This window comes from Dermacentor silvarum, chromosome 8 (assembly GCF_013339745.2).
Source record: "Dermacentor silvarum isolate Dsil-2018 chromosome 8, BIME_Dsil_1.4, whole genome shotgun sequence".
In the NCBI taxonomy this organism is placed as follows: Eukaryota; Metazoa; Arthropoda; class Arachnida; order Ixodida; family Ixodidae; genus Dermacentor; species Dermacentor silvarum.
The window spans coordinates 172,116,947-172,144,747 of NC_051161.1; the positions used below are offsets into that span (position 1 = coordinate 172,116,947).

Consider the following 27,801-nt stretch of genomic DNA (forward strand, 5'->3'; position numbering starts at 1 on the left):
AGTATCGCACCGAAGCGATGGCAGTGCCCACAACGCTATATGCATATTCGCCACTACAATTGCCCCCGTGGCAAAGATGAGCCATCCTGGCGACCTAAGGTGATGACATGACGAGGGGGTGGTGGTACGGCTTCAGGCGGCTGATGTGAACCGTCTCGCGGCGCTTGTCCGTAGATGGCGTCACTGGTTCGACTACATAGTTCACAGGTGATGTACATTCCACGAACCGGTATGGACCCTCATATTTTGGTGCAAGCTTTGGGCTAAGGCCTGAAGATTGGAATGGCAGCCGAAGCCAGACGTGAGAGTCCATGGCGAAGGACTGTGGGGGCTGTTCGTGGTCGCGGCAATCTTTTTGGATGCCTTGGGTATCCGATGTGAATGAGCGAGCCAGTTGACGGCACTCTTCAGCATGTCGAGCAACTTCTGAAAGCAGAGTGAATTCAGAGGCATCCGGCTTTGGAGTTCCAGTTTTTGAGGTTACTCAGCACCTCCACCAAATGAAAGGGAGTTTTATCGAAGCTCGTCCGACGGATCGCAAGTGGCTTTGTATACATGACACGTATACATGTTTATCTTTCACCGGTGGCCGCTTTCCACCGGCTAACAAATGTTAAACGTTATCGCTCGGCGCAGGACGCGCCTGTATCGGAAGTTTCTAGAACGTTATCGATGCTTCTTTCCGTTGCCTGTTTTCACCGACGCTTATGTTATCTGATTAATTCGTGGGGCACGCGAATTATCTAGAACTTTCTGGAAGACACACGGGCATCAGGGATTAATCTGGAACCTTCGATGACTCAGGTATATAAGCTGACGCGTTTCGCCGCTGATCGGATTTCGACGACCGCCGACTGTGTTCGCCGCTTTCGTTGTGCTTCGAGTGTAGCTTGCTTTTGTGGGCACAGGTTCGCCCAATAAAGAATCAGTCTCATCATACACAGTTTTACGACTGTTTACTTCAGCGTCACTACTACGTGACATCTGGTGGAGGTGCTAGTGCGTTCATGCAGCGAACGCTCCCGCAAAGCCGCGATCCAAGCCCGAAACCGAAGGACAACCCCTGTCGCCAAGCACCCCATCATAACCGTCGAAAATGTCCGCCCACTCCGTCAGAGCCCGTACCGAGTTTCGGCGCGCGAACGCGAGGCCATAAGGCAACAAGTCGACGAAATGCTACGTGACGACATCATCCAGCCGTCCAAGAGTCCGTGGGCGTCCCCCATGGTGTTAGTGAAGAAGGATGGAACCCTACGTTTCTGCGTCGATTATCGTCGCCTCAACAAGATCACGAAGAAGGACGTATATCCCCTCCCACGGATTGACAACGCCTTGGATCGACTCTACAACGCAAAGTATTTTTCGTCGATGGACCTCAAAACCGGCTACTGGCAAATCGAAGTCGACGAAAAGGACCGGGAGAAGACTGCCTTTATAACACCAGACGGACTGTTCGAGTTCAAGGTCATGCCGTTTGGTCTTTGCTCGGCACCTGCGACTTTCCAACGCGTCATGGATACGGTACTGGCAGGCGCGCGCGACGATGCATTGACTAAAAACGAAACTACGAAACTATCACGGCCGCATGTATCGCCATGCCATTTTTTCTTATTTATTTAATTTTGTGCTAAACTTGTGCTTCCTTGCTTGAAACGGTTTAAAAAGTTGGCAAACGCTGTTTATGTACGTTTAAGGTGTATTTCATTTTGCGATTTATTAACAGCGATAAATCGCTCTCGCCCAATCGCGACCGGCCTGCATTTGTAATCTCCGGCGTCACGAACGTGTAGTGCGGGAATTTCAAAGGGGCGTCAGCACCTATCCTTCAGTTTTTCGCTATTTTCTCGCTTATTAAACATCTGTTTGCAGTAAGAATGGTATGGCTGTGATCGTGAAAGGATAATCTACCATTTAAGCTCAACTTCCGGTTTCTCTTTAGTGTCCCTTTAAGACGACAACTTTCACGTTTTAAGCTTCAGGGGGGAGCGTTATTTCGATTAATCTACCATCCTTCTGGTAACCGGTGGGTACCAGTCATACCTCGCTCACTTCGACTCCAAGTATTAGAAGCATTTCACAACGACGCGACGGCTGGCCACTTGGGCTTTCTTAAGACCTACGACCGCATCAAAACGCGCTGTTTCTGGCCGGGCCTTTCCATCTCTGTCGCCAAATACGTTGGCTCCTGCGCGTCATGCCAACACAGAAAACGCTCGACATCCCTTCCAGCCGGTCCTCTGCAGCCTCTACCATGCCCGTCCACCCCCTTTGAAATTGTGGGCATAGGCTTGTACCGACCCCTCCCACTCACGCCCGCTGGTCACCGCTGGATCGTTACCGCAGTGGATCATCTAACGCGGTACGCTGAGACAGCTGCTCTTCGCTCTGGTACTGCCTCAGAAGTCGCCAAGTTTTTCGTGCAAGGTATCGTTTTGCGCCACGGCGTACCTCGTGTGCTCCTGAGTGACCGTGGCAAGACGTTCCTATCGCATGTCCTTTGTGAAGTCCTCCAGGCCTCTGACACCACCCATGAGACCACATCAGCGTACCATCCGCAAACAAATGGCCTTACCGAGCATTTTCATCGCACTTTGTCCGACATGGTGTCAATATATGTTCGACCCGATCACACCAATTGGGACACTGTTCTACCTTTCGTGACGCTTGCGTATAATACTGCCGTCCAACGTACAACCAATCACAGTCCCTTCTTCCTTGTGTACGGTTGTGCGCCGTCTTTCGTCTTGGACACTACACTCCTTTCAGCACCTGCTGCTCCATCCGCGTCTCTTCTTGAAGAATTTGCTGCTCGCATCGCCCGCTGCCGTGAAAATGCCCGCGCCAACACCGCTACCATTCAGGACAAAAGAAAAATTCGCTATGATGCGACGCGTCGCGTTGCTCCGTTCCGCCCAGGAGACAAAGTTCTTTTGTGGACACCTGTTCGCGCACCGGGCCTCTGTGAAAAGTTTCTCCACAGATATCTCGGCCCCTACACCGTTTTGTAAAGAACTTCGGCCGTTAACTACCGTGTCACTCCTGTCAGCTCAGCTACTGACCGCCGCCGCCGCACTACGGGAATCGTTCACGTATCTCGCCTGAAACCCTACATTCGCCGTACCTACACTTTCTAGCTTGCGGTCTTGCTGACCACTTTCCTGAAGGGGGGAAAGTTAGTGTGAGCGCATTCTGTGCATACCATTGTCGTCGTCTGTACATACGACTCATCATCTTTTGTCTGGTGCGTGCTTCGTCTCTGACTCAGGCGGCTGCTCGGAAATAAAGGCATCGCATCGGCCGACATCTCACAATATATATATATATATATATATATATATATACATACACATGTATACATACATACACATATTAGAAAGACAGGTAATAGAACACCGACCAAAATGGTGTTCCCGACCAGACTAGATGTCATTCAATCAGTGATTCATATAGTATATACTGGGTGTGGGAGGTATTTGAGAACACTATTCCTTATCGCCATAGATGCCAGCAGGCTCATCATATCTATCTAGGCGTGCGGAGTTTTGTTGGTTGACCCCTCATCATTCATACTGCATAGTTTGTTCAAAGATGGAAGCGTATAGGTTGACACAGGAAATGAAACGCCATGCAGTCGTCGTCGCTCTGGCCGCGCACCACAGTGACTTGGAAATTGCAACCAGAGCTGACGCGTTCTGGCAGTGATGAGGCATCTGTGGCAAAAAGGAAAAAGCACAGTCAACGGTCAGACGTCGTCAGAACCCTCGATTTTCTCCGGCGGCTGTGACGACCGAGGGAAGTCAATGCGGGCCATTCCAAAGGAGCTCCAAGTCGCTGAGTTGACTGTCAGGCTTGCTGTGTACGAGGACTTGAGGTACCATTCCTATGTCATGAGGAGGGGGCAATTCATGTCCGATAAAACTCGGGAGAATCGTCTTCTCCAGTCGAAACGCATGCTAAGCAAGCTGAAGAGACCTGAGGAGCCTGGAATGCTCTGCTTCTTTTTTTCAGATGAAAAGAGCTTTGACCAAGACCAAAAAGTTAACCGTGGTAACGACAGGTGGCGTTGCGCAAGTGCTGGTGATGCACACAAAATGTCCGTTGTCTGTGATGGTGTTTGTCGTCATCAGCAAAGAGGGTGACGTCATGCCGCCACACATTTTTTGCGGAAGGACTGCGTGTCAATGCTGCCCCTGGATAGAGACTGTTTGGAAAGGGAGACCTCAGCAAGATTCGGCTCCCCTCCCCCCCACACCGCCTGCGTCACCCAGAAGTGGCTGGCTGACAACTGCTACGACCACGTCACTACCAACTTGTGGCCTCCTAGTTCTCCAGATTTAAATATGCTCGACTTCTATGTCTGGGGCGTCGTTGAGGGAGAGGCAAACAAACAGCCACAGACTCAATGGCCAACATCTCTAAGGACCACCTGATCCGTGCATGCAGCCGTTTCCGAAGCCAATTTGAATCGGTTATTGCTGCGGATGGGGGATTCATTGAGTAATTAAGGAAATAAGCTGTAAGAGAAGTATTTCGCAAAGTTTGGTGAAAATATGTCTATTTTTGCTGGAGATATTCTTCTCTGCCTGAAGCCAACATTGTGTTCTCAAATACCTCGCGCACCCGCTATATGTCACAAGCATATCCTTTCTTTGTGTCACTGTTTCGCTTTATATCTTTGTGACTTGCAATAGTTGGGCTCCTCTGTTCCCCTTCTTGTTCACACACAATATATATACACAGTCCAACCTCAGTATAACAAACCTCGATTTAATGAAATTCGCAATGTAACTGATCTTAGTTTAATTGAAAACAATATATTTCTTGCGCGATTTAACAAAGTAATTTCTTGACATGGTTTTGAGTCAACGGAGCTGTCGGTCATTTAAAACATGTACGTGGAGCCTGTGTGGCTGGTAAATGTAGCCAAAAACTAAAAATGTCAGCCGATGGAAAAGCTATTTGCAAGCATCCTTCCCCCATGAAAAGCTTGAGAGGCAAAAACGCTGTAGAAGTGTGCACGCTGGAGACACCGCTGCGCCATTTGTTGCATTGGCAAACAACTTGCGGAGTCTGTCTTTGCAGGGGCTGCGCATGGTTATGCGGGCTATCTTGGGGGTAATCTGTGGCAAGGGCGAGCCGAGATGGTTGGTGCATTGATGTGGATTGTGTTCTGTCTGGTGTTGACAGTCGTGTAAGCTCAAGTTCTTTTACCTAAGAATGTTACAGTAGACCATTTACTTTGAAAGAGTGCTCATCACGTCTTGCGTCCGCTTTGATCTTGCCAGGATATTGTGTATTTATGAACGGGCATTTTGCAGGAGCTTAACAAGTCTACTGGACATGGCAAGAGCAGAGTGGCAGGGCCTGATGTGCTTGCTGCTGTCATGCTGCTGCGAACAGTGGTTCAGCTGGCCAACAGAAGTGAGTGCAGGGTTCCTTCTTGCTTGGTGCTACTGTGCTAGTGCATACTTCCCAAGAAAGTGGGCACGTGAATGTAACGTGCCCCTGATTTATAAATCTAGCATACACTGAAGGTGCGCAATAAAAAAAAAACAAAAAAAAGGAGACTTGTCCACTCGCACTTCATTGGCCACAGATATCAAGCACACGGGGGTGGAATTCTCGAGTGATCACTTTTAGAAATACTACCATCACTTTCGCAAGATTTTTGGCGACTGCGTCGGACTTGTCGATGTATGCGGCCGACAGCATTCGTGCGCACGTAGTGAGCTAAGCAGAGTGCCAGAAACACTGGCGGCCGTCGACGCACTTGGTGCCATCTCGCGAAAGCGTTGGTATCTCCAAGAGGGACTACTGCTCCAGATGGTAGTTGAGCTCAAAATGAACTATAGCAGTAAATGTAGTATTTTTTGCGTGTCACAAGTCACTCGCACTGCAGAGTGGTCTTTCATATGCCGATTGTAACTCTAACCCTAAAAGCTTGCGTTGCCCAGAAACAATACTGCAGTGTGCCTTGTTGCACATTTTTATTCAGGATGAGGCAGACGCAGTGCGAGAGCACACCAGCCTGTACGAGTATGTGCCATGCCGCCATTGGTACACTTCAACTGTGAATCATGCGTGAATGTGCTTGTTACAATACGCTGTCTAAACGGCCGATCGTCACGTGTGTAGAGTTTTGGCTTCTGAACTGAATCTATTGGGCTCTCCCTTCCATCGTTGCTTCCATCGGACCTTCGGTAGGGATAGAATAAACTGTAGTCCAACTAATGTAAGTATTATATGTCCGATATTTGTATTCGATTCTAACATTCTTTGAAGAGAACACAATGCATGCTCCCTGTTAGACTAGATACTGGTTCGGCCTCTTCCATTGCTGCCGACAACCAATAGCGTGATAAACAAGGGACGAGAAAGAAACGCAACGCGAGCGCATGCTAGAAACTGTAGTTTGTTGTTAGGAACACAAATATATAACATAGCACAAGTAAAAAGCTTTAACATTAGCGTATAAATAATCAATTTCTAATTTGTGCAACATCACAGACAACGCATTTGTCACTGGACTTGTGAAGAAAGAATGCTTCGGCCATCTCCCGTTCAGTCTTGATCTATTTTTAGTTACTTTAGTGAGCCTGCACTCGTAGGTGCTACACTGCATTCCTGGAAAGTACAACTTTCTGACTGGTAGATCTTTATGAAGAATGCAAAACTCGAGGACGCGTTTTCACCAAAGGTAAGCGTTCTTGAAATCAATGAAAAGTTCATTGTGGCTATAATTTCAACAGCAGCAGAGGTATACTTAAATCATCTGACCTTGTGCGAAAAAAAGCTGAATCTTTGGTGGACAAACAGGCCAATGTGAATGTGCATCATGGGTGGGACTCCTGCGCCAATTGCGCCATTTTGATAAAAACGGTAATTCCTGCACCAAACTGTGCCAAACACGGAAAATTGACTGAAATTGTGCCACGCTTCTCCGAAAAAGAGTACAGCCATCCACATTCCGCACACCGCTGACGGCGCTTCCTGCACAGTTTCTCGTAGTTTTTGCGCTCACGAAACTGGACTTTTCGGTGCTTCCGGCAAGTGGCTGGCGCGCGCGCGGCCGCTCCCGGCTGTTGTTGCTGCTGTCGGAACGGCCAGGGCGGCTGTATTTAGAGTGTACTAAAATATGGTGGAGTAGGCCGAAAAGTAGGCCGAGGGCGAACTAGATGTTAGGGAGGCACGCGCCGCAGCGGGCGGACGTCTCTGTCTCCAGGGCTGGTATAACCTAAAACTATTCTGGTCTGTGTTTACTGATCATATGGCCGAGGCCTGAGCCATTTTAATTTAGCACGGACTAATGGCATCTGGCATGGACTAAAGGCAAAGCATCGATTGCGTTAGCAAATTTGTAGACAGCTATACGAAGTGTAGTAGAAAACTTTATCGGCCCTATAAACTTGGAAACATTGGCTTACTAACCGAATTTGTGTAGCAAGCATGGTGTAAGTGTGCACAAGCAAACATGAACACATCACACTCTGTGTCTGCGGATGCTGGCTGCTGCTGGCGCGACAGCAGCAGCGAGCAAAGTGACCTTCGTGCTGCCTATCGGTTCAACGCAAACTGAGCAGCGAGAACACCACACGCACAAAGGCATATGAGCCGTCTGCAGATCGCTTTCAAGTTATGGCACGCGCAAAGTATGCAGTTATTGGTGAAGTGGAAGCCTGTGCTTTCCTCCCTTTCGCGTGCGCGATCGTTAGTTCCCCTTGCGCCTGGTCGCGAAATACAAAGTTGCTGCCGGAGCACAACGCCCCCTATCTCCCTACGGCCTTTCGCGCGACAGAGACGGCGCGTTTGCTCTTCCCTTTCCTCCCTCGCCCGCGCCAGATTGAGCCGCGATTGTCGGCTCCCCTCGCGTGCTTTCACTTGAACATACGGCGCGTGGCCACGGTGTTATCGCCCTTGAACTTTATACGGAATATCACGGCGACGGTAAAAATGCACCTGGACTGTCCATATAATTGGTGCTGCAGTAAAATGCACTGTAGTGTCCATATAATTGCTATCGCAATAAAAGCAGTTTGGAATAGTTTTACGTTATACCGGCCCAAAGTTTACTGTGGCTATCTGGGCCTGCGGTGACATATGGCGACCCAGAAATTATTTTACCGCGTCGATTGGACTGCATAATTTGAGAACATTTTCCGCTATCACCGTGAGCGTCGGCGCAGGAATATTTAGTTCGGTCGTAGTATGTTTTTGGCTTTACAGAAAAGCATGCGCCGTGCCACCGCTCGACCCACTATTCCATATTCTTGTATGCGATAACTACAAAGTGCGATTCTACTATTCGCTTCGTGTTGGTTCATTCTGTGTTTTGTCGCAGTTTCCAAGTGTGCTGCCATATTCCATTATTCTACCAAAATTCAGATTCGGTTGCTTTCCAAACTGCTTCAAAATAAAATTTTATTTGCTTCTAATTACTCCAAAATTAATTTAGTCTGCTCCACGCTGCTCCAAAATGCAATTTTGTCTGCTCCAAAATGCTCCAAAATGCTCGAAATCACAGTTTTACTTGCTCCAAAAATTGCTCCGAAATGACTTTGGGCAGTCCCACCCCTATATATCCTCCTGAGACCTGAATACAGCTATGGGACCTAATCGCTCATCAAGGTGATTTCTATTATCCACTGTTATGTTATGAAGGCGAAAAACAATTTAAAAAATTTAGGTACAGTTAAATGCCGAAAGCTGTGTCTCCATGTATGTGAAAAAAAAAAAAAAAAAAACTGTCTCCATCATCTTGCTCAGGTTTGCTATGGTAAAAACTGCATTTCATTGCCCTAGTTCATGGCCATGTTGCTGCCACGTCCGGCATTTTCACGCAATCTCAGTGATTTTGAAACACCTCAAGCTTGCTTTCGGCTGCCTGGGACGACACAGAGGTCTAGATAAATTTAGTGTCAAATTTCTCTAAAGCGGTTGGCAAGAATATTTTTATTTTATTTACAGTATACTGCGGTCACGAAGGACCATGCAGGTGGGAAAATATACAGTTTCAAATTTACAAGCACAAATGGAGCCGTAAGGCACTCAAGCTCACAGAAAAGGGAAACAAAGCAATCTTACGCATATCTAGAAGTAGAACAGCGCAGCCTGTCAAGATAACAAAATAACACAGTTCATAGTAAGTGACGCATACTATAAGAAGTATAAAAGTAAACAAAAAAAGAACTCTTCCCGGAATACGTCGGGTGCGTAAATACAGTATTTGCAAATTATGAAGTAACACTGCATCAATAAAGCACGTAGTGAAAAAAACGACGAAATGCAAAAGTGAAAGCGAAAAAAAAAGTCACATGAACATTCAGTGGTTTACTGCATTTCTAAATCAGTAAGTAGCGCATTTTCAAATGCACTTGCAGATTCTAAAGAAACAATATTTTCAGGCAGCGAATTCCAATCAGAAATGGTTCGTGGGAAAAAAGAGTACTTAAAAAGATTAGTGCGCGTTTGATAAGAAAGTAGATTATGTGAATGTCGATTTCTCGATGTACGTGACAAAAATGGCTGAATAAATGCACGCGCATTCACATTAAGTATGTTGTGATAAAGCAAGAATAAAAATTTAAGTCTTGATATTTTCCTGCGCTGCTCTAAGGTTGGAATCTTATTTGCCAGCATTAAAGATGATGGTGAATCTGTTCTCTTATATTTGTTAAATATGAAGCGTACTGCTCGCCTCTGTACCATCTCAAGCCTTTGCTTATCTTTTTTGTAGTGGGGATCCCAAATTACGCTCGCGTATTCAACTTTAGGCAAAACGTAAGTTTTGTAGGCGAGAAGCTTTGCATCGGGGGGCGCGTTTTTCAGTCTGTGCCTAAGTAGGCCAAGTTTGCGAGTAGCTGCTGTACAGATGTTTTCGATGTGGGAGGACCATGTGAGTTTGTTGGAGATCGTCAATCCCAAATATTTGTACTCTGTGGCTTCTGCGACGGTGCCAGTACTAATTTTATACGTGTATAAGAAAGGTTGTCTTTTATTGCTTACGCGTAGCAGTACAGTTTTCTCGGAATTCAGGGACATTGACCATGTTGTGCACCATTCGTGGATTTTCGCTAGACTAGAGTTTAAAGAAATTTGGTCATTTTGGCATGTTACCTTTTTGAAAATCAAACAATCATCGGCAAAGAGCCTAATTTGCACATCAGGACACACAGCTGCGGTTATATCGTTCACATACATGAGAAAAAGAATTGGTCCCAAGACGCTTCCCTGAGGCACACCAGACGTAACTGGCAAGCGCGTGGATGAGTATCCATCAACATCAACAAACTGAGTTCGGTTGGATAAGTACTGTTTTATCCAATTTATAATAAAAGATGGTAGGCCAAATTTTTGAAGTTTGATTAGAAGTTTACTGTGGGATACACGGTCAAAGGCCTTGCTAAAATCCAAAAAGATTAAATCAATCTGACCGGCCAAATCGAGGGTGGGCAAAACAATGCGTTTGTGCACAACATTTATGTACTTATTGTGGTCCAATCAAGACCACATTTGATGGGCGTAATTTCTAGGATATGTAGAATGCACTTATCTAGGATTTAATGCAATCACTTTGTTTTTTTAAGGATGAAAATTTTAATGTACTCGGGCACCAGCCATTGAATATGAAGCACCAGATACGAAATTCTCTTAAAATGTTTCCTGTAAAGGGAATCAAACTATCTTGCTTATTAGCACTCAGTGGAGTGTTAGGGATAAGAAAAATAATTTTGCACTGCTCTATCATGCTAACTGTTAAGTCCAGCAGCTGCACAAACATACACTGCTTCTCACTTATGCATGGCACTTAGGACACGAAAGCATCGAGATATCCTAAAACTAAAGGTATATTTCGAATGAAGAGATCAAGCTCTATAATTGGTAAACTTTTCATTCACCCAGCATCATTATTTAAAAAGAAATGTTTCTGGGGAGCATTTCCCCTTAAAGCGACCTCGTGAATAGTGGTAGTAAGCTGTGTGATTGTTGAAAGGTTTTTACGAAATCCATGTTGGTGATCAGATAGCAGCTTATTATGTTCAAGAAATTCGGTTATGAAATGTACGAGTATGTGTTCAAGTATTTTGCAGCAGGAAGACGTCAGAGATATCGGGCGGTAATTTTCTTTTTTTAAGCGGTCTCCTTTTTTGTGAACTGCCACTACCCGGGCGATACGCCAATCATCTGGAATGATAGCTAGCTTCAAACAGGAACGAAAAATCGCAGTGAGAATGTATGACACAGGCTCGGCATACCGGCGCAAAAAAGCATTGGGAATGTTGTCTGGGCCGCCTGAAGATCTTTCTTTAAGGTTCAGTAAGAGAGAAAAGATACCTTCTACAGATATAAAGTTATCATCAAAATCTGATGGCCCAAAGGACTGGACACCGCTTTCGGCTGGAGAGAATACAGAATGGAAGTATTCATTCAACACGTCAGCTACGCCACTAGGTTCCGTTATAAGCACATCCGCTTCTTTTATTTTGTCTATTTGTTTAGATTTAGTGCCGAGAAAACGCCAGAACTTTTGAGGATTTGTTTTAATAAAACTAGGCAAAGTAACCTCAAAATATTTGTTTTTTGCGCAAGACAGCACACGGTGTAATTCTTCTCGAAGTTTACGCAGCGATTCATTATTGGCGACCTTTTTTTTCTTTGCTCGTTTAAGCTTGCGCTTCAAATGAATAATGTTTCTATCAACCCAGGGGTTGTGGCGATCTGACTTAATACGCCTCGTAGGAACAAAATTTTCAATGCACTTTTGAACAGTTGCTTTAAACATATTCCACAAAGTAATACCATCATGGTCGCGCAAATTATCTGCTAGTTCCCACAGCTCGTCGAGAATAGTGTCATCATTCGCCTGATTAAAGTTTTTGACAGGTTTGCTCTTTGGCCGAGTTTTCACGCAGTTATTTAGGGTGCAAGAAAAAAGAACTAACTTATGGTCCGATATACCAGCCTCTACACGAACAGCATAATCAGTAATGCTTCTGCTGACAAATATAAGGTCTAGTATTGCGCCGCCCCCCTCAGATTCACGGGTGGTTTCATGAACAACTTGAACCAAGTCCCTTGTCAACATTATATCTTGTAACGTATTGTCGAGCAAGTGAAACGTAGTGCTGCAAGCCCAATATGAGTAAACCACTTCTTTACAGTTACACATGCCCTGTAGTTTATACCCAGGACGAATATTTTGCGTACCGTATTTTCCGGTCTATAAACCGCACCTTTGTATAAGACGCACCCCCCTCAAAACGGCAGTCTTCCCGAAAAAAAAAAAAAAAAACGTATATAAGTCGCACCAGTGTATAAGACGCACCTGTTCTTTTGGTAAGCGATTTAAAAAGAAATTGTGACGTTTCTTTACGTGAACGTGGGTCATGCGCAAGCGTATGGGTGCCATATATTTCCGCTCCAGGCGTATTTCTGCCGTCGTGGTTGCCGCGATGTTACATATAAAGTCCACGTGCGATAACATCGTCCCCGCACGCCGTATGTCCGAGTGAAAGCGTCCGACGGTGAGCCGAATCGCGCACAAGGGAGGAAAGCCGGAAGGCAGTGCGGCGGTTTGTACTCTGCCGATAGTGACTGCGTGGTTTGCGCAGCGGCGCGCACCGTATCTTGACGGCAATCTGCAGATGCGACGAATTCGGTGTCGGCCTGCCGCCGCTTGTGCTGCTGCTTCGTCCTTCTCGCACGGCGCTCGGGAACTCGATCACGAGAAGAACCCGGCACCTCGATAGCGCGCACAGAACACGTAGCAATTACGTCAGCCAGCGCGCTTCGCGTGGCCATAACATCGAATCAGATTTTGACGGCAGTTTTCCCGGGGGGGGGAAGTACATAAGTTGCACCGTTCTATAAAAAGCACCGATGAAAAATTCAGAAAAAATACAGAAATCAGAAAAAGTTAAGAAATCTTTTTCGTGTAATTGTCTTATGCTTCACTATCACTAATACTGCTTCGCCTTTCCGGCAAAAACTGCAGCCTCTTTTTTCTTTTTTTACTGAATCCTAGTAGAGGCTCTGCTGCGCATGACTGCGATGTTTCCATCCCCAATAAATGTTGTAAATTAGTTTTTTTTTTCATGAGTCGCTAGCATTACCTACTGGACAGAGAAGCAATGCTGACACATATCATTCACGTGCATTTCACACTCCCTTGCTAAAGGACTCTGCCGAAGGGGTCACTGAAGTCTGCAGTTCTTTTTCAGTGTTAAAAAAGTGCGCAAAGCAATTTGTAGCGAGTTGAACATACAGCAACCTATTGATTCTCTAGACACATAGGCTAGCCGTATCATTAGAAATAATTCTTAGTTGACTGTCTCTTTCTCTTTCAAAATGTCATAAATTCTGTCCTGTGTACACATTAAAATATAATGTGTCTGTGCATGGTGTTCACAGTGGAAATTAAAATAACACGTTGAAGGGTGAAAAAAATACGGATGAGGGAGCCGCCGTTGGTGCTTCTAATGTGCTTGTTTTCCTATTGTCCGGATTTTCAGAAATAAATTGAAATTATGAATAAAAGCCGTGCACGTCCGCGTCAACAATGATGCAGATAGCTTTAGCCACAATAACATTTTAAGGGAAAATGTAGAGGCAACTCAAAAGAAATTATAACCGGTTTGGGTAAGAGGGACTCTGGTAATGACATTGTAGGAGTGGGGGCTTCGGCATCACCGGGGGCAGAGCCCCAGAGACCCCCCCCCCTTGTCGGCGCCTATGAGTCGGGCTGCTACAGTGACGAATACACAACGACAGTCTGTTCGCGAAGAGGATGGCAAGTTGGAATTGCATCACATTTTTTACAATGGGCAGCCAGTTGGCCGTCTGTGTCAATGTTTCTGGCTTTATTGTTGTGCTCTTGCAGACGCACATCGTCTGACAGAGGGACATTTGTTCTCCCCCCCTACCTCTTGTGAGATCTTTACGATAATTTATGTTTAGATGCGGCACATAAGGAGCAGCCAGCTTGGAACAGCAGAGACTTGGAAGCCATACAGGGCTTTTAGATCAGCGACTTTTCTGCAACTTTTGCGAATTAAACCTGCTTCAGTTTTGAATAAATTTGCTTTGAACTCTGTCCTTACATGCTACAAAAGGGCAGCACAGGTACCATCGCCAATAGTTTCCTGCATACATTCTTTTTCTTCAATCTGGCTTGCTTAATTTTTTTAACATTTTTGCGAAAAGAATCTATTTTTTGTAAAACTTGACGGAACATTCATAAAATTGTAGAACAAGCCCAAGTTGATAAAGTTTATGACAAATTGAGGAGAGTCTGCAGGTATGTTTTGATCGACGTGCTGGACCCCAAAAATGGAGTGATTAAGCAAGTGGAGCTTTTTGTGGGCACAGGGTCTGATAATGGCACCAAAAAGAAACTGCACTGGTTATTTTAGGCATGTTTTTTTCTTCTTTTCAATCTTTTACAGAAATGACTTGTTTAGGAAGTTATTTTTATGTTGTGAATATTAAACAAATTTCTCATGTAATCTCTGGATTCGCAACGATCTCCGGAATGTTGAATGCAGGCCGAAATAAGTGCCGTGGCCGTGCAGGACAATCGCTGCTGAACCCACGCAAGATGTTGGAGCATGTCCAACGAGTCCTGGCTGGAGGCCCATGGGAGCAGCAGCTGCAGGTGCAGTACACTCGCCTCCTACGGCTGCTGCTGCTACTCGATGGGTGGCAGGCCACGCTGCCGCCGTCCCTCTACCACGGTGAGTGCTGCTTAATCAACTCTTTACTTTGATTAGCGCTGGAGTGTAGTGTCCGAGTCTAACACCAGCTGCACCCAGTACAGCCCTGTGTGTCCCTGTCTGTCCGCGGCAACACCACAAACTGGCAAGGAAGGTGTGTTCTGCCAGACGAAACGCAAGTGAATTTCTCTTGCTACGGTACAAAGTAAAACAAAGACATGCAGACATTCAGTTTGTATGTTTTATTGTTTCTCTAGACTTTAATGTCGTCTATTGAAGCAACACATTAAACATATAACTGATGTTTCCTTGAATAATTGTTCAAGTTGCGTGTCACTATGAGCGATGTCACATCACTGCCATGTATGTAGGCACACTTGCGCGATAGACATCTACTCTCTGGCTCTTCGACTTGTCTATGGATTGGTCGTGTTCAAGCGACGAAATCGTGAAGTAAGAAACTCGCGTTGCAATTGAATAAATACGGTAATATTTTAATTTAATCTACTTTCCTTGGAAGCAGTGCAGGTTAATGCCCGGGCAGGCGGTCTGTACCTGTTTTTTGGGCAAGACTGAGCGTCACTGCCTATATTCATAGTTTTTCCATTATACGGCGCCCGGATTATACAACGGTTCTGCGTGGTCCCCTCGTAGTCGTATAATCTGGGTTCCACTGTACTTGTAGCTGGTGTGCAGTGCAGCAGCAGCTCTTGGATGCTGCATTGTCGTGGCTGCCATTCACATCTGGATGGTGTATTCGAACAGCTTTAGAGCATGTGCAGACTGCGCAGTAATTACAGTAAAACCTCGGTGATAGGAATCTCGCGGGGTCGCGTGAAATATTCGTATCATCAAAACATACACAGTATCAAGAAAAATGAATTAATTTTTACCAGAAAAGATTTCTAATAGTGGAATCCCATTGCTACCTTCCTCGCTGCTGCGTTTTCCCGGCTGCTACGTCGCGTTTTCGCGGTCCCGACCCAAATCCCATTGACTTCCATGTATAGTAGAATCTCGATGATTCGAACTCGAAGGGGCCCAAAATTTGTTCGAATTAAAAGATGGACTTATTTTTGAAATATTCGTGCACCATAGCACGACGTACAAACGGTGCAATTCGTGAAATATCGCGGCGCGCAAGCGCGAGGGCCACGAAACCGCCCGCGCTCGCTTCGCGATAACGGCAGAAAACGAAACCAGGGAGCGGGCGGCGCAGGCACGGCGAAAGAGAGAGAGATTGTGGTTGTGAAGAGGCGACGGGCGTGCGCGGGGACCGTCGCAGGTGAGGGAGGAGGGCGGCAGGGAAGCGGATTTGGCATCGGCAAATCTGTCGCTTCGGTGGCTCCCCTCGCCCTTCCTCTCAACGCCCTCGTAGGCCCCTCACCTTCGACTGTCTCCGTGCGCGTCCGCCGCTCCCGCCGGCCCGGCGCCGCTTAGCCCACTCCCTCAAGTTTCGTTTTCTGCCGTTGAAGCGAGCTTTGGCCGAACTGGGCCTCCGCCGTTGCTTCCCTCTGCGCCGCAGCCGCAGCGTTGGCTGAGACGTCGGCACGTACACGCGTGTTCCAGCGCCACGCAGAAACGGCGACCTTGGCATGACGCCGCGGTTCTTTTTTTTTTTTCTCCGCGTGGCGTTGAGGGGTCTCGCCGTGTTCTCGCCTAAGCTTTTGCTCTATGGCGGTGTAGGCGCCGCCACGTGATTTGGCGCGCTGCTGAGAGCATTGTCGGTGCGCGGTATGTTCGAATTAACCATCGCAAATGCTTTCGCGTTCGAATCACCAGGCGTTCCCCGCGATACTTCGCCAATCTATAATGTACCAGCACGTTACGTTGCGTTTGAATGTGGCGGTCACGTAAATTTAGCGGTGCAGTCAGCTTGTACTACATTGCAACAAGCGGCCGATGCGTTTCAACAAGCGACCGGCACGTTGCAGATACGACGCACCCACGCGGACCTTATCGTCAAAATGATCTGCGACGTTGACAAAGTGCGCCTAGTGCCAGTAGCTTCGTATGCTCTGTGCCTTCGACGTTTACTTCGCGTTGAAGCGAGAGACAGCGCAAAGGTCAATTGGCTCGCTGCTGCTGCTGCGTTTCCGTTGCTTCACCTTTCGGGCGAAACTGCGGCTTTTTTTTCTCTCTCTCTCTCTTTTTTTTTTCGCGGTCCCTTGAAAAACATATCAACGGGACGTTTTCTTCTTGTCCAAATCGTCAACGATCGCCTTCTGAAAGGCGTATAAGTGCGCGCACGTGATCTTGGGAATGTTTTCGCACACCACTGAACACCTTAGCACGTCGAGTGCAGGGAGCGTTTTGACAGTCGGTACTCCGCCTCGGTCATCGTTGCAGCAGCGGTCCTCGTCTACTTTCTCTCTAAAAGCATCGGCTAGGCTGTGATGTGGTCCGGTCCGCTCGATGTGGGGACCAATGAGAGATTGCGCAGCCGCGTGACGTAGTCGGTTGCTTGGCGACTATGGATCCCGCCCTGATCCCGCTGTGCCGGCTTGTCTGTGCCGGTGGCCCCGCTGGCTCGGCCGCCGCCGCTGTTGCTCACGCATTCGTATGATCCGTAGCGGCGCGGCAACACGTTCGGAACAGCCGATTTTTTTCGTATTGTGAGCAATGTATTTCGGTCGGGGAATGTTACGAATTCGTATCACCGAAATTCGTACGAGCCGGGTTCGTATCACCGGGGTTTTACTGTAGTAAGAGCTTGTTGAAGTGAATGAGGCCCTCACTTACAGGTCTGGTCGAAGGAGTGTGCCAGCTTCTACGCTCAGACAAGGAGGACACTGACGTGGTGGCTCTCAGCAGCACCCTGCACCACCTGGTGACCTTGGGTTTCTACCAGGAAGATGCCTGCCTCGAGACGGTCCTCAGGACCCTGGCTGGCTCCTTTGCCAAGATCAGGTGTGTATCTGATCTCACAGTGTCTTGCTTTCATGTGGCACATCATGCCCAGTGACCCAAGTTGGTTCTAAAGAAATTCATGGAAGAGCAGTTTCCCCAGTGATTCAGCTCGTAAGCGGCACATACTCAACCTGGTTTCAAACCCGTTTCCCACATGCTCTAACCACAGACAACCCAGGTGTATAGCCGGTACAACGTAATGAACCGGTACAACGTTTGCAACTTTCCATTCGTCTGGAACTGTTCCCATTTTCAGCGAAAGTACGAACAGACGATGGAGAAGGCAACTCATGGGGTGTGTACATTCCTTCAAAACGCGGTTCGGTATCATGTCTGGCCCGTTTGCTTTGCTGGGCTTTATAGCGCTCAGGAGGAGGAAGATTCCATCTTCAGAGAGCGAAATTGCATCCATTGGTTGCGTTACTTGGTTAACATCTGGCAAAACGGCACTATCTCCGGGCGAGTCTGCCCGAAACACTGATTTGAAGTACAGTAAAAGCTCGATGATACGAATCTCACGGGGTCGCGAAAAATATTCGTATTAGCCGAAATTCGTATCATCAAAACACAATTAAAGCTACTGTCGAATCTCGATAATTCAAACTCGAAGGGGCCCGAAAATTTGTTCGAATTAAAAGGACGTATTTTTGAAGTATTCGTGCACCATAGCCCGATGCACGAACGGTGCGAGTCGTGAAATATTGCGGCGCACAAGCGCATAGCAAGCGCGGGCCACGAAACTGCCCACGCCGGCTAACGGTCGCTTCCCGATAACGACAGAAAACAAAGCTTCAGCGAGCGAGCGGGCGGCGCCGGCACACGGGTGCACGCGGAGACCGTCGAAGGTGAGGGAGGAGGGCGGCAGGAAAGCGGATTTGGCCGCGTCAACTCCGCCACTTCGGTGGCTCCCCTCGCCCTCCCTCTCAACTCCCTCGTAGCTATCTCACCTTCGACTCCGTGCGGACATCTCCGTGGGCGCCCGCCGCCGTGCTGGCGCCAGCTTATTTTAGCCGCCCCCTGAAGTTTCGTTTTCTGCCGTTATCGAGAAGCGAGCGTTTGCGGGCGTGGCAGTTTCGCTGGCCCGACTGTGCCTCTGCCGCTGCTTCCCTCTGCGCTGCTGCCGCAGCGTGCAAGGTCAACATGTGACTAGAAAATAGAGAAGGGTTCACTGCCATTTTATCCGCGTGGCTGAGACGTCGGCACTATTGTGTGCTAGAATACGGTTGTCTAGAACACTCTAGTCGGCACGTACACGCTTGTTCCGGCGCGATGCAGAAACGGCGACCTTGCAATTTGAGAGAGGGTGAAATTTCTGCCGCGGGTTTTTTTTTTTTTTTTTTCCGTTCCTTCGCGCGCGGCATTGAGAGGTCTCTCCTGAGCTTTTGCTCTATGGCGGTGTCGGAGCAATGCCGGTGGTAGGCTCCGCCGCGTGATTTGGCGCGCTGCTAAGAGCATTGTCGGTGCGCGGTATGTTCGCAATAAGCGCGTTCGAATTCGCTTGCTTCGCGTTGACGTTGAACGAGTTGACAGTGAAATCCGGTTGACAGTGAAATCTTGCACGGTGCGACTTCACATGTTCGACAAGAATGATATATTGGCCAACTTGGTAAGTGTTGTATAGGAAAGAAGATGAGGATGGTTGCGGGGGGACATGAAATAAAGGAGATGATGTTCAGGCATCGGATGCATCGTTCCTCTGTGTTCTAAATACAACATATTGGCGCTGAGATTTCAACCCATGCAAGAGCAAGGGTCCTGGTGATTTCTGCTGCATCATCACAATGAGCATTCCGGGATTGCAACCGCCACCGCCTTTCCTGCCTTCGCCTGGTCATCTGGCTGTCCCATGGTACCAGTGGAAGCAGGCCGTTCAGACGTACATGGTGGCTTCTGGAGCTTCAGAGCTTCCAGCCGAACGCCGAAAAGCTATCCTGCTCACATGTCTTGGTATGGAGGGGCAGCAGATCTTCTTTACACTGAAGCCAGCTAACTTGCAGTGTGGCTCTGCTCTCGCTCCTTCGAGCACAGGTGACACCGGGTCGACGCGTATGGCTCTGCAATCGCCCTGCTTTCGGATCATTTCAAGCGTTCAGTCAACGGCTCAGTCGCCGTGCTCAGCATGCAGGCGAGACAGCGGAAGAATACGTCTCTGCTTTACAAATCCTCATTGCAGACTGTAATTTTGGAAGCCTCGCTGATGAGATGCTATGTGATCAGTTTGTCTCGAAAACGACGAATCATCATTTACGTGAGCGGTTACTTTTTGAGGGCTCATCAATGACGCTCACACGAGCTATAACAATTGCTAATCAGTACGAAGAAGCCGTGAGTCATGCTGAGGAATTTTGCGACGATGCTTCAGTTCGTCACGTTAAAATAGCGCAAAGCTCTTCTCGGTCTTCTGAACAACCAAATGATAGCACAACTTGTAATAAGTGCAAAGCCAAAGCATCTGAGCATCCCGTACAATGTACCACGAACCGTCGAGCTTGCTATTGTTGTGGAGCGACTGATCATCTTGAAAACAGTCCTGCATGTAAGGCCCGCAAGCGCAGATGTCGTCGCTGCGAGAAGATTAGCCACTTAGATTTTATGTGTAGGTCGTCTGGATATTCAGCTAAAGTTCGACAAGTTGATGACGACGACACTAGCTCCCAGAGTAGCAGAAAAACAGTTCGTGTTGTCAATGGAAACAAGCATGGCATTTACGCATCCGTCGCTGTGGAAGGTCGCCCTATCTTGTTTCTAGTTGATAAGGGATTTTCTGTCACTATTCTGGCTGAAGAACTCTATCATCAGTTTTTTTGCAAGCACTTAGCCTTTGAAACCTACTTCAGTGCAGCTTTTTGACTACTCCAAGTCAAAGATAGGAGTTCGAGGATGTTTTGTCGCTTCAGCTGCGTTCCAAGACAGAACTGCTTGTATTCTTCTGTATGTTGCAATGGCGCATCGACGGGGGGGGATTCGGGGGTTGTAACCCCCCCCCCCTCCCCCGGGGCCGACTTAACTTTTGTTTAACCCCTTTTCTTTCCTTACGCATTTGAGTACTGCAACTAAGATGTGAGACGCACAATCATCTGCACACTCGCGAAAAGTGCATTTTTTTGACAATTTCCCGTGAAGAAATCGAAATGAATGCTGTTTAGACGGTATTGGCAAACTGCCACCCCCCCCCCCCCCCCCTGGCAGAGATCCTGGGTGCGCTACTGGTATGTTGTATCTGAAGGCACCACTGTACTTGGCTTAGATGCCATTGTGGCATTACAGATGAATATTGAAGGTAAATCGCTTCACTGTCTTGCATTGGCCTCCAGCACTCCTACATTGCCAGCTGAGCTACGTTCAGAGTATGAACACCTCTTTGACAAACAGCTCGGACTTGCCAAAGGATTCAAACATAAAGTTGAGGTTCGTGATTCTGTTCAACCCGTTGCCAGCAAGCTCCGATGGCTGCCGTTACCCTTCGTGAACAAGTCTCGGCTGAACTGCAGAAACTTGAAGCCCAAAACATAATCGAGCGCGTTGACGCCTCTCAGTGGGTTTCTCCTATAGTGGTTGTTCACAAGAAGGATGGTTCCATATGAATGTGTGTTGATCTGCGAGAGCCCAATAAAGCTATAATTGTTGACAGCTTTCCACTACCACAGACAGACGAGCTGCTGCACAGCTTAGCTGGTGCCAAGCGATTCTCGAAGCTGGATTTGGCAACCGAGTCCCCTCATTTTATAAACATTTTATATGTTTAAAATGTTTTACACTTGGTTACAGCTCTATTAGCTCTGTATTTGGCTGGTTAAGCTCTATGCCACCAGATGGCTGGACCGTGCATGCCGATCAGGCCGCTCACATACGTCTTCGAACGTCCTTCATCACAGCTGTATGGAAAATTGGCACACCGCAGCCTAGCAGGTCATCAACGACGTCCACATTTGAGCTCGTTGCGGTCGGCGGCAGTTCAGGCTCTTCAGTTGTGGAGTCGGCTCATTCAGACTGCGACTCGAGACTCATTCGGAGTCATACTGCGAGGGCACTGTCTGTGCCATTTGACACGGCCTTTCGATAACACCAGAGACAGCAGAGCGCCATCTGGAACGCAAACTAAACAAACAAGCACAGAATGGCGGAATGCCGTCCGGAAGGCAAACTCAACAAACAGAACGGTGAGAGCAGGCCATGCGCGGCGATGCCGAAATAGGACGCGACGGTCGCGATGTCGATGCGACCTCACATTTCGGGCAATGCCTCCAAGATTGGCACTTGTAGGTAAATCTGAAGGGCAGTGCTGCGACCAAGGCAACGCCTCGGGGATTACCGTATAGCGTGTAATCTCTCGGGCCATACTCGATGTCTCGTTGAGGTTGCCAGAGGAGATAATGGCAGCAGAGTCGGCGTACGCTACAGCCACGGGCGGACTCGGGATAAACGAATGTAGATCTGGCGGCCGTTCGAAATATCGGTGGTCATTACACGTAAAATTTATAGGACCATTGGTGGTGCCGCAAAGCTGTCAAAATTACCGAGCACATCCGGATTATCGATGTCATATTTATCGATTGCGGACTGTATTGTGCTCTGTCGCCATTTTGTGATGACGCCGTGCCTGAGGACAGGCCGTTGCGAATGTCCTGAATGCAGTTTTGGTTTTGTATCCGACTGTAATGCGCCGGCAAGTTTTGGACCCACTTTCAATAAATAAAGGTTCACATTAGATTCTGGTAAATATGTAAATGCTATTATTAGGGTACCTCACGCACTTTCCTGGCCTGTCTATCAGTCGATGACAGTGAAAGTAGTCTTTCCTGCCTCATACATCTATTGTTTGGAACTATCTTCCAGTTGATAATGTGATATCGTGAAACTTTAACCTGCATTACAGTGGCTAGATGGGTAGGTGTGCCAACCGAGCGTAGTTCGCCACTTCTCTGCGTCATGACGCAGAAGTGGCGCTGCAGACAGTATAACGGTTCGGCTGCGTGCAACGTTGGCTGCGCTGTGTAGACGAGCAGTGTGTTTGATGGTATCGCTGCCTGTGATTTTAGCTTTGATGTACGCACTATAATACTGTTCTGACCAGTCTAGGTAAAGACAGAATGAGGAATTTGTTGTTGTCATCTAGTCGGGAAACACGAAATCCTAAGTCAATTTTCAAGCTTAGTGATTAAAGGGTCCCCGAAACGGTGGGGACAAATTTTGTAGACGCGTGGGGTACAGCTACAGTAAAACATTCGCGTCACAATTTAAGTGAAGTGTTTCATATTAAGAGAGCTACGGACAATTGCAAGTTACCCTCCTCCCTAGCCGTGCATTTTCTCCTCAACTCGTTCGCCGAGTGATCGGAAAGCTCCGCCTTCGCTGGCTCTACGTTGTGATGTGACGTGATGTCGTCTACTTCCGGTTGTCTTGGAGCCAGCGCACGAAGGCTCTCCAACCTCTCCTCTAGCCGCCTGGCCGTCGATCCCCAGCGAGAGCGATCGAGCAGCATGCTGCGAGCGTTGTCGCAACGCCGAGCGTGCCCGGTATTCCGGTACCCACAGGCGAGCTGGGCATTTTGACGGATAGGCAGAGGCGTAAACTAAAGGCCCATTACATTTGAAGACTTTGTAGACGTCGACAGTGCGATGTCGTCGTGTGCCGAACTGCGCAATGATGAAAAAAATTCACGCAGGAACTCCTCCCGGACTTGTCTAAGCATGCGTAAGCATGCTGCCACTTGATAATCTCCATGTAGCCCGGTGTCATTATCACTGTTGTGACACTTGATGTGGCCAGTACAAAGGACAGCGCTGCGGCAACATGAACTGGTGCATTGATAAAGCAAGCAAAGTACTTCAGGTGGCGGCGCCAAGTGCGCTGATGTCGTTCAGACTGTCGTAAGCCATTATCGCTCTTTAGCACCTTGTCGATCTGTGTTGAACCATTATGAACCGTGATCAAAAAACTCCTGCGCTGGCACAGACCGATAAAATGTACTGACCGGTCAAATGTAGGGACCATATCTTGAAAGCGATGTGCGAAGCGGGCAGAAAGTGCCGACCGCTGATAGCTCCACGTGCTTTGTTTTTGCCGCTTCGTTTGCGTTGAAGCGACAGGCAGCATGAAGGTAAAGTCGCTCACTGCTGTGGGCTCTATCTTGAAAGCAGTCCTCATATGGGACGGACGGACAGACAGTTTCTTGTTGCCCAAGCATAGAACTGCTTGCAGATTTAATAACTGAGTAAATTCTCCCCCCATCAAACAGCGACTAGGGAGTCTGACGATGATGAAGATGTGCTGTGTGCTCCGGAGCTTTCACATGTTGATTTGGCTCGAACCTTTCATCGGCGGACAGCGACTACACAAAAATGGCAGAAGTACAGGCGGACTTGGTTGCACGTAAGCCGCAGTGCGTGCAGCAACGCATCGACCAATTCTTCCTTGCATACGGGCCTTAAAACATGAATAAATGATATTTTTTTGGATACATTCGTTTTTTTTTGGACATTCGATAGTTCGAACTTATTTATTTTCCCCGTGGAGTCTGAATTATTGGTCAACTATGATCTTGAGTGGTAGTTTCGGCTAATAACATTTGGAGATACTATCGCTTTTGCGAGATTTCATACGACTTGGCACCGGATGTGTCGGCGTAATTTGCCCCAGCATTTCTGCCGTTGTGTCAGCTTGCTATTTGCGCCCAAGGCCAGGAACGCCGTCGGACATATACAGTAATCCCTCGTTGTAACAACACTGCTTTACTCAAAATATCGCTTTATTCAAAATTTGTTCCGGTCCCGACCCAAATGCATGCATTTTGAACCGCATTACTTGAAGCGCACGAAGAGCTTTACCTGCTTAGAGCGAAGTGGCGAGGGGAGGCATCACCGCCACCGATTGGCTGTGATCCTTTTGTACATGCAGTGTCAAATTAATACTGCTGACAAATTGGTCTGATGCAAGCACAGAACAGGCCACAAAAGTCCTAAACCCATGACCGATGACCGCCTAGTAACGAGTACCAAGCGAGTGCCGAGTGCTCCCAGCTGTTTACTGCGGAGCGAATGGAAGCTGTCAAATTCCATGGTGCAGCGCGCCCGAACCGTTAATCTCGGTCGCAATCGCATCACTGGTGATAGAATACACGCGAAAATGAAGTTTTGCTCACGCTTTGCGATGCCAGAAAACTGTGGTCGCTTGGATGCCGAAAAGTGGCCAAAAGACCGTGTGCAGACTTATGCCGTAGCATTCCATGGGGTGCGCTCAATGAGCGAAGTTTTACCACTCTAAAGAGCACTTCTGGCACTGAAACGTGCCGAATAGCACAAAAGAAGTGTCCCTCTGATTATAAGTGCCATGTTTGATGCGAGGAGCTACGTTAACAAATCGGGAAGATGACTTGTAGGTAGCTGGTCTAGAAATTTGCTCGCCGCTCGCCATAATTGGCCTGCATTGCAACAAAACACCGCCCCTAGCTTCGTTGCACTTTTGACGGTGCAAATTAACTGATAACTTGCAGAAAACATCATAAATCCAAGCGTCGCCAGCGGCTAGTCAGGCTGTCAACATGGTGGGTCAACGCAAGCTGGTGTTACCCCGACGATTTTCTCGAGCTGGTCATGCTCAATTTGTGCCATCCGACAACCGGTATAAATGACCGTTTGTCAATGACCCTGCCACACATTTAGACCGTTTCTCTAACTAGCAGTCTAAATGCATAGTAGTCATTGAATTTTGTTCCTAGACATTTGTCAATGGCACGGACGTGATGATGCGCAAACACCGACAGTCGAACCGTAGAATTAGCACAGTGTTGTCGACAATGGTGCGCCAAGAAAACTCGTTTTGCAAACTTCATGGCTGCACACCTCAGGAAAAAATTGCCATGATCATGCAAAGCCCCAACTGCAAAACTGTTCAGTTTTCATGATCGCGCTGTGTACCCACAGTGAGCAGCTAATTGTCTTTTGAGCACAACAAACACAACCTCTGGCTCGAGCCATGGCATTTGCGGCGCTTTTCAGTGCGATACTCTCGTAGCCTTCCATGACCTCCGCACCCCCCCTATAAAAGCGGCCACTGCCTTCCCCTCCTCATTCGCTGTTGTTGGGATGCGCGACTCTCACGCGTCTCCTGTGGTCCGGCTTCACCGCGCAGCTGGGTGCCGGAGACGGTCGTAGTGGTTGCGAGAGATGGCGCGAGTGTCGCGATGTTAATGCCACCGAATGACGGGGTGATTTGGGAGAAAAAGGTCGAAGGGTGGGGATCGGTGAGCGACGCGGACGTCCCGCGTGTGCGCCGATCCACGCTTCGCGAGACATCTCGCGTGGCGAACATATTCGCTCGCTAACGGGTCATGGATCAGCGAGGGTCATGGTCAGCGAGCATGGATGACTCCTGCTATTTTTGAAGACTACATGCGCCTTCTGGATAGACTGTTTGACGCAAAGAATCGGCAAGTGCTTTTCATAATTGACAATTGTTCGAGCCACAGGAAGATCGACAACCTCAAGGCGATCACTGTGGAATTTTCACCTGCAAACACAACCGCGGTACTGCAACTGATGGATCAGGGCATCATTGAGACCACCCGGAAGCACTACCGCAAGGCTCTTTTGCAGCGCATGCTCACAGCGTATGATGCCAGCAAGAGGCACAACGTTGATTTACTTGGTGCGATCGATTTGCTGAACTTTTGATAAAAAGAACTCGCACCTTCGAAGGTTGCCAACTGCTTTGCGCACGCCAGCTTTTTCCGCGCCGTCATCGTCATCATTTATTCTTCCCTTAAAGGCCCTGTTGGGGTATTGCATAAGGGGGGGGGGGGGAGTACACATACAAAATAAACCAAGGCTGGTCAGTGATCAAAATATAAAAGTGGGGAAAATGCATGAGAAGCCATTCAATTTATAAAAAGCTGTTGAAAAAAGAAAACAGGGTAGCCATGGTTTAACAAGGATTACTAAGATTTGTTAGAAAAAGCTTATTACACAGCATACACATGGCAGAGCGAAATACATTTCAAGAACACTTGGTACAGAAGATCAAAATTTGAAGAAGCGTGATTGAAACAAACAAACAGGAAGAAAGGCGAGCTGTAGTTAATACAAAGATTAGATTGGTTGTGTGGATAATAAATCACAAAATTTTATGTGATCACGTTCAAGGGCGACCAATTCGGGTAGTTTATTTCATTCTGTTATCGCAACAGGCAAAAACGGGTTGTTAATAGCGTTAGTAGAACCGTGAAGACGCTGAACGCTCAGTGAATTGAAAAGACGTCGAGAAGTGTGGATCGGCGGGAAAAGGAGCGATCTATGTAAATTCAGAAATGTTATAACCTGTGAAATAAACAGAGTAGGGCAATTCGATGTCGGTATGCTAGGGAAGAGAGACTGAGGGGAGTTTTTTATTTTACTGATGCTGGGCTTGTAGTCGTAATTAGAACATATAAATCATGCTGCACGGTTTTGGACTGCTTCAATGGTGTTAATGAGGTAAATTTGACCGGGGTTCCAAATACATGCAGCATATTCAAGTTTTGTGCGTACGTATGTTTCGTAGGCCAGTTGTCTAACAGAGGGTGGTGACAAAGATAGATTCCTTTTGATACATTCCTTCTGAATACATTGTATTTTGACTTCCTCGCAGTTGTGGCACAATTAAAGCTAGACTACTTTAGCTTTTCTTGAGTGGTCGGTTATATCGAATTACCGCTTATAACAAATTTTTTCGCCGTCCCGCTGACGTCGTTATAGTGAGGGATTACTTGTACTTTGAGGGGTTCGGTGCCGGGTTGAGCCGAGTCTCGCGAAAGCGACACTATCTTCTTAAAAGACCACACAACCATTTCATTCGGGGTCAGTACAAGGCCACTTCAAGTTCCACAGACGCTTTCCGACTGGCCTCGTATTTAAAGAGGGCCTGCCGCTGGTCCCGCCATCCGTAAATTGTCGACGCTGGTCCCGCTGTCTGCAAAGCTCCTCGGTCATCAGAATTGCTTGTCTCTAGAAACGGCCGTCATACCGAATGCTCTGCATCGCCATAACGTCTCGAATGAACGGAGTCGAATCCCAAAAGACCGTAGGGTATTGCAGCATCGTAACCAGTCACATGCACAGCGAAAACAGCGTCGATTTCAACCGAAACCAAGTTCTGACTTTGGTCGACTTGTCTATAGATTGGATCGACACGTAAGGTTACACGTTGC

General features: G+C 47.6%; 1 protein-coding gene across 1 annotated transcript in view; it reads left to right on the top strand.

Annotated features, from left to right (window-relative positions):
- The window catches only part of LOC119461848 (serine-protein kinase ATM), a 754,892-nt gene that overhangs the window by 26,134 nt on the left and 700,957 nt on the right, over nucleotides 1-27,801 (top strand). The window contains exons 3-5 of the mRNA XM_037723219.2: nucleotides 5,319-5,421; nucleotides 14,541-14,729; nucleotides 17,453-17,618. Of these exons, the coding sequence (XP_037579147.2) occupies nucleotides 5,319-5,421; nucleotides 14,541-14,729; nucleotides 17,453-17,618 (458 nt within the window). The remainder of the gene's footprint in view (nucleotides 1-5,318; nucleotides 5,422-14,540; nucleotides 14,730-17,452; nucleotides 17,619-27,801) is intronic.